Below are 12,267 nucleotides of genomic sequence, written 5' to 3'. Positions count from 1 at the left end.
TTCGAAACACTATTCAGTAGAAATTGAAAGAGTGTCGACAGGCTTCTGCGTACTGTTTTATTTTGTTTTGCTCCCTGCACCCCCGGCAGGATGGCAGTAAACCAGTCATCCGTCAAAGATGTACGACAGGCGAGTATTTGAGTGTCTTTAGTCACCCAGGGCACCAGACAGCGTGTCAAAGGTGTAGACAGTTAAGGAAGTGTGTGCACGAGTCTCTCTGTGGGTGGTTTGCGGGCGACAGGGCTGACTCCTCGTGTCCCCGATGCCGCCGCCCCTTCGGTCCCCGTGAGACTCATCTCTCCGCGTGTGATAAGTATGTTAACAGCATCACCCAAGATCGCATGCTTAAAAAAACCTTTAACCTCCAATAAGAACAAAAAAAGAGTGAAACATTGTCCAAGTGACTTAGAAAAGTCATTCTAAAATGTTTTAATTTTTTTAGTAGTTCACAAATAACATAAATGCAAAATCAAACATTTCTCTCTCTTCACTGGTTTTGTCTTCCCTCTAGAATAAAGCATCTTCCGACTGGCGTGTTATTGCTCATGGCTCCGTGTAAATGCAATACAGTGCTGTTCTTTGCAATTCAGTGTGATGACCTGACCTCTAGTAAATCACGAGGAGAAGTTTATGAAGTTTGTGTGGCTGGTACACAGTCCCTGCAGGCTAAAAATTTCCCCATTTCTCCGTGCATATGTATCACTAAGATCAGATATGCCCTTAAAAGTAAATAAGTAGGTTTAACTTTTAAATACAGATAGACTGTTGTTAACTTACTACAAGTTATATTCCTCAAAAATATACTGTAAATCTCATACAGTTTTCTCCCTACAAACAATGTCAAAATATAAGTCTAGTGGGAAAAATAATCAGGGAAAATGGCCCCATATCATGTTTTAAGCCAATAAAAATGATGGAGTTTCAGAATAGGTTGCGGGTTTTCAAAAATATGTTCTGCCTGGGAGAGAACATTAAAACACCTAAACATTTAAATCGACCCTTAAAGCGTTCGGCGCAGACGTCCTGGTGCGGTGGGCACGTTCCCAGTGAGGCTACGACGTGGGGGCCGTGGCCGTGGCGGCCTGAGTTCTGTTCGATCGGCCAGTTTCCTCCCGTGTGTCCCCGCGGCGGCGGGGGTGGGACGTGATCGGTGGGGCTTTGATAGTTGTGATTCAGGCAACAGCCCTGCGGTCACTAAAACTGGGAGATGTTGGTTTAAACTAAAGCACCGGCGTCTTCACGCAGAACTGCAGAGAGATGGCCGAGGGACAGCAGCGCCCACACCTCCCTGGCCAGAAAGCTGAGCCACTGTCGAGCACAAAGCCCTCCCCTGGGCACTGCCGGGGAGCAGGGGGGTCCCTTCCTGGGCTCCAGCACACGCCGCGCCTGCCGCACTCAACGCCAGGTCCCAGCTCTGCGTTGCTCCTCCGCAGCTCACTTCACACACACACACACACACACACACACACACACGATCTCACGGTCGGTCCCTTAGGAAAAGGCGGACGTTTGATTCCCTCCACCTGCCACTCTCCATCCCACTTTCTCCTGGTCAAAACAACTTCAGAACACTCATGGGCAGAGACACTGTTTTCTGTGCCCTGGGAGGGCTCAGCAGTGAGCCATCGGGAGGGGACTCGGAGGCTGCGGACCCTCGCCGTGTCCCTGAGCGCCCCTGCCAACCATTCCCAGTGAACGTGCAAGCCGGTGAAAACGGTCTTCCCCCTGAGTGGCCTTCCCTGGCCCCGTGAGAAACTCGGGGCCCGGTGATAATGACACCGACTGTCCTCTGTGCCCCCTGCCCAAGGTGTGCTCGGACGCAGACCCCTCTACATGCCCTGGGCACGGCTTTCCCTGCGAAACAAAGAGCAGCCCTTCATTTCTCTCACACCTGGCTCAGCTTCGGGGAACAGTCGGGGGGGGGTGCACACACAGGGCGGCACTCAGCACAGCCCCCTCGGGGTGAGCAGGCGGAGACCAGAGAGGACAGCAGCTGGCCTCCGTGCCCCGCATCTGCAACCAAGCACCAGAACTTAGGCACAGCCACCAAGTCACAGTCTTCTCGGTGAAAAGTGTGGGTCACTAACCGTGCAGGAAACAGGGACAGGCCAGGTCTACGCAGTGGAAACTCCAGGCTTGTGAAATAATTGTCTAGAAAAAGGCGAGTTGTGCAGATAAATTAATAAGGCGAGGAGTGCTCACTTGGAGAAACATGGTATTCCAGCCCGACCCCCCCCCCGCCCCCGTCAAACTGCCGAGCTCCACTCCCCGGTTTGCCAGTGGGAGTTCCCATCAGCACGCTCTCTCGTGCTCTCGAGCTCTTCGGTGTGGGCCTCACCCTCGGGGTGGAGGGACCTTTGTAGGCTGCGGTCACGTCTCTGCCCAGCGTCCCCAGACCCACCCTGTCTGTCCTCCACGCCTCAGGGGCTGGAACCTATTGTCTTTGACGGTGCCAGCGGTGTGAGAAACCAACAGTGGAAATGACCTGAAAACCCGCTGAGAATAATATTTGGAGTAAATAATAAAAGCCGCCTGCACAGAAGGCCTGGTGAAGAGTTTCAGTCATAACGAGTGTTGAAAATCACCCGAAACTGGCTTCCAGGGGCAGGCAGGCCACCGTCCTCCAACCACGCCCTTCACCCCCGCAGTGGGCCAGACTCCTGGACAGGGTTTGTCTAGTGAAGAACTAAAATGCTGAAGGAATTCGGTGATTAAAGTCGTGTTGCACGCTCGAGCAAAAAATGGAAACACAGAGGCCGTAGACGCTGCTCAGAACTTTGGGGGTCCTTAGGGTAAAATACTCGAAAATGATGCTGCAGCGAACTTAACCATTGAGGGGGAAGGCGTCCGGGCCTCTCTTAAGGAGACAAAAGCATTCGGACAATTACGTTGTCTTTTAACGTTCCACACTGTTGATATTTCCACACTGATCTCTCGATGTGCTGTGTGTATTTACAGACGAGCAACATGTCATACTTGCTCATTTACTTGCAGGCACAGAATGAGCGTGCCTGACCTTCCCCTGTGACCGGTGGAAGCAGATGCCCGGCTGCCGGTTCACAGATGGGGCTACTCGGGCCCAGGAACGTTGGATGCCTGATGAAAATACTGAGTCCCTGACCAGACGGAATAGATCGGTAATTTTTAAAAAGGGGCAACAGAACAAGAACAACAGAACAATTACAGGCGACTCTCGAACAGAGTCATGGGTTTATGGGCGGTGGCCGCCGTGCACCAGAAAAATCTGTGAGGAGCTTGTGACTCCCCCAAAACTTAGTTGTCCCTTCATACCCACGAAGGATTGTATCCGGGAGACCCCGAGGCTACCCAGGCAGCCCAGTCCCCATGGGAGATGGCAGAGAGCGGCGTCCTTGGCCAGCCCGCGTGTCCACGGACTTCCCAACTGCTGATCACAACTGGGCCGGTCGGTATTCACGGAGAAACCCGGGTCAGTGGCCCCGTGCAGTTCAGGCCCCTGTGGTTCAGGGGCAACTTGCACAGGGCCACCGGTGCCTACCCGCAGAGCTCAAGGCTGCTTGGTGCTCTGTTTCCCGTGCCCTCACCGAGGACGCCTAGGGCTTCAGCTGGGTCAGGCCCATTTTTCAGATGCACAGCACAGGCCGGTTCCCAGACTCGGAGCCAGGAAGTCTGGGAGGCAGGGTCACACCTGTGGTTTCTGACCACAGTCGTGTCCGAAAGCCCAGCCCCCGCTGCTCACTCTGCAGACCGCGAGCTCGCCTCCAGGGCCCTGCTGAGACGTGGCGACGTGACTCGCACCATGTCAATGCACCTTCCTGCTGGTATCGCTGACAGAGGTTCGGTGTGTCGGTCCCAGGAATTTCCCTCATGTGTGGGACCTTCTTTCCCCACTGATGGTGGCGGGGCCACCATGTGCTCAGGCCGATGAGACCCTGCTCTGTCAGGTGAAGGTTGTGTGGCCATGGGAGAAGGGTGCCTGTGGCCGTGAGACTCAGGTGCGTGTGTGACGTTCACTGGTTGGTCACATGCAGGGGGGACAGGGAGAGGCGGGAAAGGCCTGGGCGCCCCGTAGGGAAGCCCCCGGAGGAGCTGCACCTCTTCCACGCAGGCTCACGGGGACCCTCTGGAGGGTGGGCATCACACTAGCGCCCCTCCAACCTACAGGACCCCCTTCACGCCCCGAACCCTCCTGATTTAGGACGTCCACCCCATTCACGTCTGTGCAGGGACCCCCTCCCCCACCCTGCTGGTGTTCCGGGTGTGTGCACCACACGCTCACGATGCACCTTCCACTCACATCCCTCAGCAGCCGAGTGTGAGCAGACACTCTGGCAAGGACAGCAGACAAGTAACTGATCCATCAAGTGCCTCTTCCACACAAGGTCGGCGCACGGTGCCCGCGCCCTCCAGAACCTTCCGATTAACGACCAGGGGCCCTTTCTGCCGGGTAGCCAATGGCCCGTAGTTTGTTGGAGAGACGAGAGGTGACAAATTCTTCTCTTTCCTTCCCTACACACTCACACATGCTCACAGTCACACACTCACACACATGCACTTACACACTCACACTCTCTCACTCACACAGCTGCTTGGCTTCGCAACTCATTTAACCCTTTATGTTCCGCATCGGACCGAATAGACCAAAGAAACTGCCAGACCCCAAGCTGCTTCCCCCCGGCACTGAAATGCCCACTCAGCGGTAAGCAGGTCCTTGGTGCAAGCCGGCCTAGGTGCCAGCGCCACCATGGGCCACGGGGGGCCAGGGGCGAGCTGTCCATGGGGCACACAGCTGACCCAGGCCCTGCGGTTTCACTTTCTGCTGCCACCGGCTCTTGTTGAGAGAAAGGGAATCTCATTGTCTCGCAGCGCGTATTTTAAGGCCAATGAATCATGTTGGGCCGTTTTCCCTTTGGAAACCGTTTCTGAATGGGTGAGTGCCGTTGCTTGGAGCCTGGGAGCAGGTGCAGAGGTGCGGACAGACGCGTCTCAAACCACGGTCTCCGCCACCCCCGGGAATTCCTCTAGACCTGGGGGGGCAGGCGTGCCCCCTCAGGGTTGTTTGCATGCAGGTGGGGCTGTTGGTGGGCCCATCTCCTAGGAGTGGGTCTGTCCCCTTCAAACTGTGCCCGATGTAAGTGAACCTCCAGTCGGGTCCCCAGGCATTGGGCCCTGGGACACGAGTGACAGGTCTTGTCTGTGCAGCAGCAGGGAAGGGCGCTGTGGGGTCGGGGCGCATCTCTGGCAAAAGCTACCTTAGTTATGAGTGGAGTTTCTTTGCTTAAAAATGAAAACTTTGGGACTCTTCATATTCAGTCTAAATTATCTAAAAAATGCACATTATCATTATCCACAGCCTAGAAAAATATGTCTTTAGTAAAGTTGGTACTCAGAGTCTTTCCCTGAGAACTAGATCTCACATGCTGAGAGAAAGCTCATGTCAAAGCAGTAAACTTCCTTTGTTTTTTTTTTTTTGTAAAAAACGGGCAGGTTCGGTGAGGGGAACTGGGAGCCGGATCTCTGCAAAGAGCTGGCTCCTCACAGGTCGGACCCAGTGCAGCCGCTGAGAAATTTCAGCCACCCGGGTGTGAGCAGGGAGGGGAGGGTGCCCTGTAGGGTCCCTGGCACATCCCTTGGTCCCCGGAACGGTGTGGGCTGCACAGGGCCTGGCCCTAACATGGGAGCCTGGAGCAGCTGTGAGACCCCAGCGTCACCCCTCACCTGTAGCTCCCTGACGGTCTCTGGGGGGCACAGTGGCCTGTAGAGGGAGGCGGACGCCTGAGAAGGGGAGGGGACACTGGCTTCTGCTCGTCGGGAGCACGTGAATGAGGCGAAGAGCTTGCCAACCCCGCCAGCCTCCCAGAAGCCGCCGGGCACCTCTGCACCCCCCGACCCTGGGGGTCTGTGCTGTGCATTTCGGCACCTGCGCCCACACCCAACGCCCTCCCCTGCTCTTTGCCTCGTCCAGGGCTCCAGGACCCCCGCCGGCAGCGTCCAGCCCCTTTCCACCCACCCTGAGGCGGGGTCCAGACTCTCCCTGGAGGTCGCCTCCACCGAGCACTGGATCGCGCTCAGTAGCAGGCGGGCAGAGTGGGGAGCAAAGCGGGGCCTCCGCGGCGCGAGCTCGTGGAGCCGACTGAGCACTCTCCCCAGTCCTCCACCCCCAGCCGGAGGGCGCGAGCCTCCTGCACCCCGTGGGGAGCCTCCCAGACTTCGGGGACTCCCCGCGGAGGAGCCCGCCGCAGCGATGAGAACTTGGAGGCGGGCGGCCAGCAGGTTCTGGGAAACCTCCCCCGTCCCTCTCGGTCCTCCGATTCTACTCGAGACTCAGCCAGCGAGACCCAGAGCCCAGGTGGCCGCGGACCAGGGCTGCGCGTTCGGAGCGCCCGACATCCCCCAGATGCTAGGGCGGGGAGAGCCGGTCTCCGCGCCCCAGGCTGCAGCCGTGCGACCCCGCAGCCGTAGCGGGCAGCACCGGGCGACCGGGACCCTGCTGGAGCCTAGATGGAAAAGCCCGCCAACCGTGCCCGGCAGGGAAGCGGGGACGCGGCTGCCTCTTTCCCGAGTCCTAGGCGCGCGCGGATCACCCTCCCGCCCAACCGCCCGGCTGCTGTCCCCGATCCCGGGGCCCGGAGCGTCCCCGGGCTCACTCACCGATCCTGAGCACTTGCGGGGCGGCCTGCGGGAGGACGCAGCAGAGGACACAGAAGAGCGCGCGGCCGGTGTCTCGGGTCCGGAGACCGGGCTGCCGGAGGACCGCGCGGCGCCTCATCTTCTGAGCGGCTCAATTCACGCGCTCCACACGCAGCCTTCCCGGGCTGGGTCTCGCCTCATGCTCCGAGGACGCTCGGCGTCTGCGCCCTGCGCGCTGCCCGCGGACAGACCGAGAGCACGCGCGTGGGGACGCGTGGAATGCAGCGGGCTCCGGGGCTCTGGCTCCGCGCTAGCCCATCGCCCCCCCGCGCCGCGCCGGGACCGCGGGTCCTCGCTGTCCGCTCCCAGAGCCCGGAGCCAGGCGGAAAGTTGCCGCTGCTGTGCGGGGCCGTCTTCCGCGTTCTTCCAGCGATCCGACGCGAAGTGGCAGTGGGTGGAGGGCGAGCGACCGAGGAGGGCGGGGAGGAGAGGGGTGCTGGGGGCTGGGTGGGTGCAGGGCGCCTGCCTGCCTGCCTGCAGGTGAGCAGGGATCGCGGCCGCTTCTCCCCGCCGGCCCGGCCCTCCCTGTCCCGCCCGCCCAGCCCCGCGGAGACACCCCCACGCACACGCGCGCGCACAGCCTCCCGCCCCTCCAGTTGGCGCCGCGCGCGGGGAAACTCGGCCGAGCGGCGAGGGGCGGGGCTCCTCGGTGATGGCCCCGCGCTCCTGTGGAGGGTCGTGGACAGGGCCAACTAAGGACGCGCCCCCTCACTCGGTGGAGGACGCCTGCGTGGACGCCCATGTTCCCGGGAGTGGCCGAGCCCCTGATTTAACTCTGAGAGGACGAAGAGCAGGAGACTGGGAAACCTTGATTCCAGCACAGAGCGCGCCCGTCCATTCGGACCCCGGACCTTCTCTCGCGAACCGCGTCGGCGGACACGTGCAGACCGGCCGGGAAATGCGCGCCCTCGCGCCTCTCCCCGGTTTGCTCTCGGTCCGACAGGGGAAGACGAGCTATTTCAGCAACGTCGGTCCCCAGACTGTTCCTCTGTAGAAGGACAAGGACACTTCCCCGGGGAAATCACCAGCGTTTGATCATTTTGGCTTAATTTCCTTGGAGCTTTGTGCGGAATGTTCCACATAACTAACTGGTGGCTGGTTCTGCATTGACATTCAGAGATTTCTGTTTTTCTCAGTAAGATTTTTGCAGAAATGACCAATATCGAGTCAACTGATCCCAAAGAACATACATGCCCATTGCACATTGAGCCTAGGAGAAGAGCCAGTTTAAAGTAAATCTAAGATGCAATCATCTGCTCATTTGTTCCTTCATTCATGTAACAGACACCGGTGCTGCCCCAGACGGGTACTTTTCACTTCAGACTCAACGGTGGGAAAATGCACCTGCCATCCACCCTCGGAGAGGCGCTGACCGCCCTGCTGGAGCTGCGGGCCCACTCCGCAGGCCGGGCGCCTGCCTGGCTCCGGGCACTCTGGGAGGGCAGCTGAGAAACCCTCCGCCCAGTTCTCCTCCTCCCAGACGCACGAACGCTTGCACCTTTTTGGTTCGGCGGGCCCACAGAGTGTGAGTGGACGTGGTGTGCACCACTTCTGTGTGAAGAGGAAGGCAGTCACAGCAAGATTTCATGGGCCCCCGCCCCCTGCCCTTGCCCTCCCCCCAGGACTCTCTTCTCCTGCCCTTGCCAAGGTAACCCCGAAAGGCACAGGCTCCGGGTGGAAGGAGGCTGGATCCCTGCCTCGCCTTTTGGAGAGGAGTTGCCCCGAACAGTTGTCAAACAATCAGTGACGCATCAGCTTTGTGTCTGATCCACTGAGATGTGGAGACCTGTTTGTCACTGCGGCGTAGCCCACGCCACCCTGACTGATGAGCTTCCTGAGGCCTGGCGTTCTCCTCTGTGACACAGGACGAGGGACAATAAGGCCGCTGGAGGGGACACAAGCCTGTCACAGAAAGTGCTTTCCATGGGAAGCTCAACGTGTTCTCCAAAGCCCTTGCTACTCAGCAAGTATTTGTTCACTTGGCGATGACTTTTTGGGCTAAAAGAGTCTATTTGAGCATTTCTAGCTTAACTGCACCTCGGACGGCAGAGACTGAGGTAACTCCGCTCATTGGAAAGGAGTCAACAGCGCTGGTTCCGGTAACTGCAGAGCCGTGGGTCCTGCATTGTTTAAGGAAATGCTGCCACATTGTACCCGTGTCGCCTTGTCAGATAACAGAGAGGCTGCGTTTCCTGCAGGGGGTTTCATAAAGAGTACCCGGGGCACTGAAGTCTCTGTTCTGTATCATCTGTGGAATTCTGCAGAGCTGAAAACTAAAATGTATCTCCTTGTTAAACTGCTCCCGTCTGCTGCCCATGCGCAGAGGCTCGCAGTGCTGAGCTGCTCACAGTGCTCAGCAGCTGCTGTTAATTTGTTTCCTGCTTTTGACAAGAGCTGTATTTTGTGTGTGTGTGTGTATATATAGTGCGTATATAAATACACACATATATGTATCTCTATACATCGAGTCATTTCTTTGCCCAGAACGACTGTGTTCTCCACTCCCGAGTCTCATTTTTCACAGTGCCTTCCTGAGAATAAACATGTCCAGCTGAACGTGTGCTGTTTTCCCCATCCCCCAAGCTCACACTCGCACTGATGGTGCTCCGTGGTGAACCGCAGCTCAGGGCCAGCGCCCGCAGCCTCCTGTGGGGGTGGGGTGTCCCTTAGGTACTAATCCCTGTAAAATTAACCTGATTTTGTATGATAATTAGATGAAAGAAAAATATCTTAGAATCAAGGAAGGAACCCAAGTAGTGTAACTGCACCCCCAAAAGGTGGTGAGAGCGCGTGCGTCTACTCTGTCACCCAGGGTGACAGGGACCGAGGATCAGAGCCACAGCCAGGGGGCTTTGGCACCTGCCAGCCATGGGGACTGATTTGGGGTCGCAGTCCTCCTTTCTAGGCTGCTGGTTTATCTTATTCCCCCTCCCCGGGTGATGTAGTCTGTCCTGAGGTGTTAAACACCTTTCAGCTGGGGATCCCCCAATTTCCTCTTTGGCTGAGAAATCGTCTCCGAGCCCCAGACTCAGCAAGGGTGCAGGTGGGACCCCAGAATGTGGGGAGACCCGGGTCTCCAATTCTGTTTACTGCCTCGGACACAACGTGTCACACTCTTGACTCTGTGCCACCCCGTTGCCCCCGCCCAGGTTGCCACCCAGGCCCCCTCGGTGCCTCCTCCTTCCATCCAGCTACTGCAGGGGACAGCCCAGCACACCCTCTTGACTTTCCCCGCCCTTTCTCTCCACCTCCAGTCTGCTTCCGCACTCCCTCGGTTTTGCCTCCGAAACGGGTCTTCACTCTCCGAGTCTGGAGCTCCGCAGGGGTCCTGCTGACTCGTGGGTGCTTCTCAACCTCAAATGCTTGACACCCAGGGCCAGGAGTTAGCTGCGTACAAGCGGTTCTCACGGTGGCCTGTTTTCTTCGCACGGTCCAGGGATTCTGTCCACTAGGTGTCGCCAGTGCCCTCCTCAGGCGACAGCCAACCAACCCCTGTCCACAGACCCCCTCCCAGGGCCTGAGAAGGACAAAAGCAGCAGTTTGAGACCCTGGCTCTGGCCGGGGTCTCCACGACCTGCCGTCTGGTCTAGTCCAATGGAGTCTCAATTTTTGCCGCTTGCCTCTTCTCATCCATCCTGCTCACCCAATCTAAGCGAGCTGTCCGCCGTTCCCATCAGTGTCCCCCCTCCAACCCCCCAGTCACGAGCAGCCCCCTCTCTCCCCGTTCAGTTGCTTTGCTACAGACTTGGCAGTGGTGGCCGGTGGTGGTGGGCGGGCTTAGCCCGGAACTTCCGCGTCCTGCACTCGGGGCGCTGGGCGAGTGTCAGCTGAAGGGACCCGTCCTGAGCCACACAGGGCGCACGGGTGAGACCGAACTCAACAGCGAGCCCAGTGTCCCTTTGGATTTCGTTGACAGCTCCAACCTGGACCAGCTGACGTTTCGTGTCACACTCGGGCCCTGCACGGGGGTCTGACCGTGTCCCCTCACCGTGCCTGTGTTTCCTCCGAGTTTGGGGAGACCGTGTGGAGAGGGAGCACTTTTGGCGCCGGCTGTGGTGAAGCCTGAACAACCTCACTGTGGTTTTTGTACCAACGTTAGTCCGTTTGCAAAGCCCCGCGGAACGCGCCCTACCGGGAGAGCGCCTCTGAGGGAGAACAATGTCTTATTTAACATTTCACACCTGAGCGTGTCAAGACACTCGAATGAAGGGTCACACGAAAGGCCTGGACCAAGCCAGCGTGTAGCCCCCTCCCAACATGGGGGGCTCCTCTGAGAGTGGAGAAGCAAAGGTGCAGGTGGGACCCCAGAATGTGGGGAGACCTGGGTCCCCACCAAGACCAGGTCACTGGCCCAGGGCCTCTGAGGCCTCACAGGACTGACCTGCAAGTCAGCGGGGACTCACGGTGCGCACCTGTGTGCTTGGTATCCAAGGAACCTCGGGAGGAGTGCACTCTCACGCAAACATTACCGAGGAGGAAACTGAGGCAGAGGAGGGGGAGCAACATGCCAGACGTGGCACAGCCAAGGGGCCGACCCCGAGTTTGAACCGGGTCTGGCTGCAGGCGTTTCCACTTTCTCACAGCAGAGGCGAACTCGGTGCACGGTAACACTGACCTTCTCAAGTGAGCAGTTCGGCCAGGTGGCGAGCGTGGCCGCAGGGGAGAGCGCACTTCCCGCCAGCCAGGACTCGGGGCTGCCGGGATCCCTGCCACTGCTGCTCCGACGATGAAGTCGGGGTCCCCGGGGGCGAATGGAAAGGTGGCCTGACTGAGCCCAGGCTTTGTTCTGTGTCAGGGGCTCCACGAGGCGCTAAACCCTTCGCACGGCGAGCAGACTCAGTGCTGGTGCTCATAGAACCTGCGACCATGCGAGAAGTTCTGCAAACAGGCCTACGATCACAGATCGTGGTCACGGTGACAATGGCTGACTTCTGTGATTCTTTAAAGTGCACAGTGTGCAAGCCCTGAGTGCGGAGCTGTGGGGCGAACTGTCACAAAGTGACCAGCCTGGTGGGACCCACCTGACCAGGGACCAGGGGCAGAGCAGGGCCACGTCCCCAGGTGCCGCTCAGCCACTCCCCCCTCCCCAAGCATCACCGCTAGCCTGGCTTTCCGCAGCAGGGGTCAGCTCTGCCGGCTTTGGGACTTCGCCTGGATACTGGGTCAGCTGAAAGGTCCGTTACGTTTTTCTGTACAATGGGTCTAGTAGTGCTTTGTTGTCCTTGATTTCATTTGAAACAATTTTGTTAGGGTTGTGACAGTTGTCATAGCAGCGTGCGTTTTTAACAAAACTTGAAAAGCGGTGAATTTTTGTGCAGCCATTTTAATTTTGAAGATGGAAGAAAATAAGCAACATTTTCTGCATATTATGCTTTATTATTTCAAGAAAGGTAAAAATGCAACTGAAACACACAAAAAGATTTGTGCAGTGTAGGGAGGAGGTGCTGTGATGGATCGAATGTGTCGAAAGTGGTTTGCGAAGTCTCCTCTCACTGGACAAAGCCCCACAATGGGGCTGACCAACGGAAGTTGACAGCGATCCGACCGAGACATTAATTGAGGACGATCAATGTTCTACCACTCAGGAGACAGCTGGCT

General features: G+C 57.9%; 1 protein-coding gene across 3 annotated transcripts in view; it reads right to left on the bottom strand.

Moving 5' to 3' along the window:
* GRIK1 (glutamate ionotropic receptor kainate type subunit 1) overlaps positions 1-7,104 on the bottom strand; it is a 198,739-nt gene extending 191,635 nt beyond the window's left edge. For all 3 annotated transcript variants that reach the window (XM_037029669.1, XM_037029667.1, XM_037029668.1), the window contains exon 1: positions 6,631-7,104. In XM_037029669.1, the coding sequence (XP_036885564.1) occupies positions 6,631-6,748 (118 nt within the window). In that variant the 5' untranslated portion in view covers positions 6,749-7,104. The remainder of the gene's footprint in view (positions 1-6,630) is intronic.
* Between the last annotated feature and the right edge of the window lie 5,163 nt (positions 7,105-12,267).

Source organism: Sturnira hondurensis, unplaced genomic scaffold, assembly GCF_014824575.4.
Source record: "Sturnira hondurensis isolate 20B ecotype Veracruz unplaced genomic scaffold, ASM1482457v3 Scaffold0020398, whole genome shotgun sequence".
In the NCBI taxonomy this organism is placed as follows: Eukaryota; Metazoa; Chordata; class Mammalia; order Chiroptera; family Phyllostomidae; genus Sturnira; species Sturnira hondurensis.
Note: the sequence above shows the minus strand (reverse complement) of the source record. Positions and strands in the feature narration are given on the sequence as shown.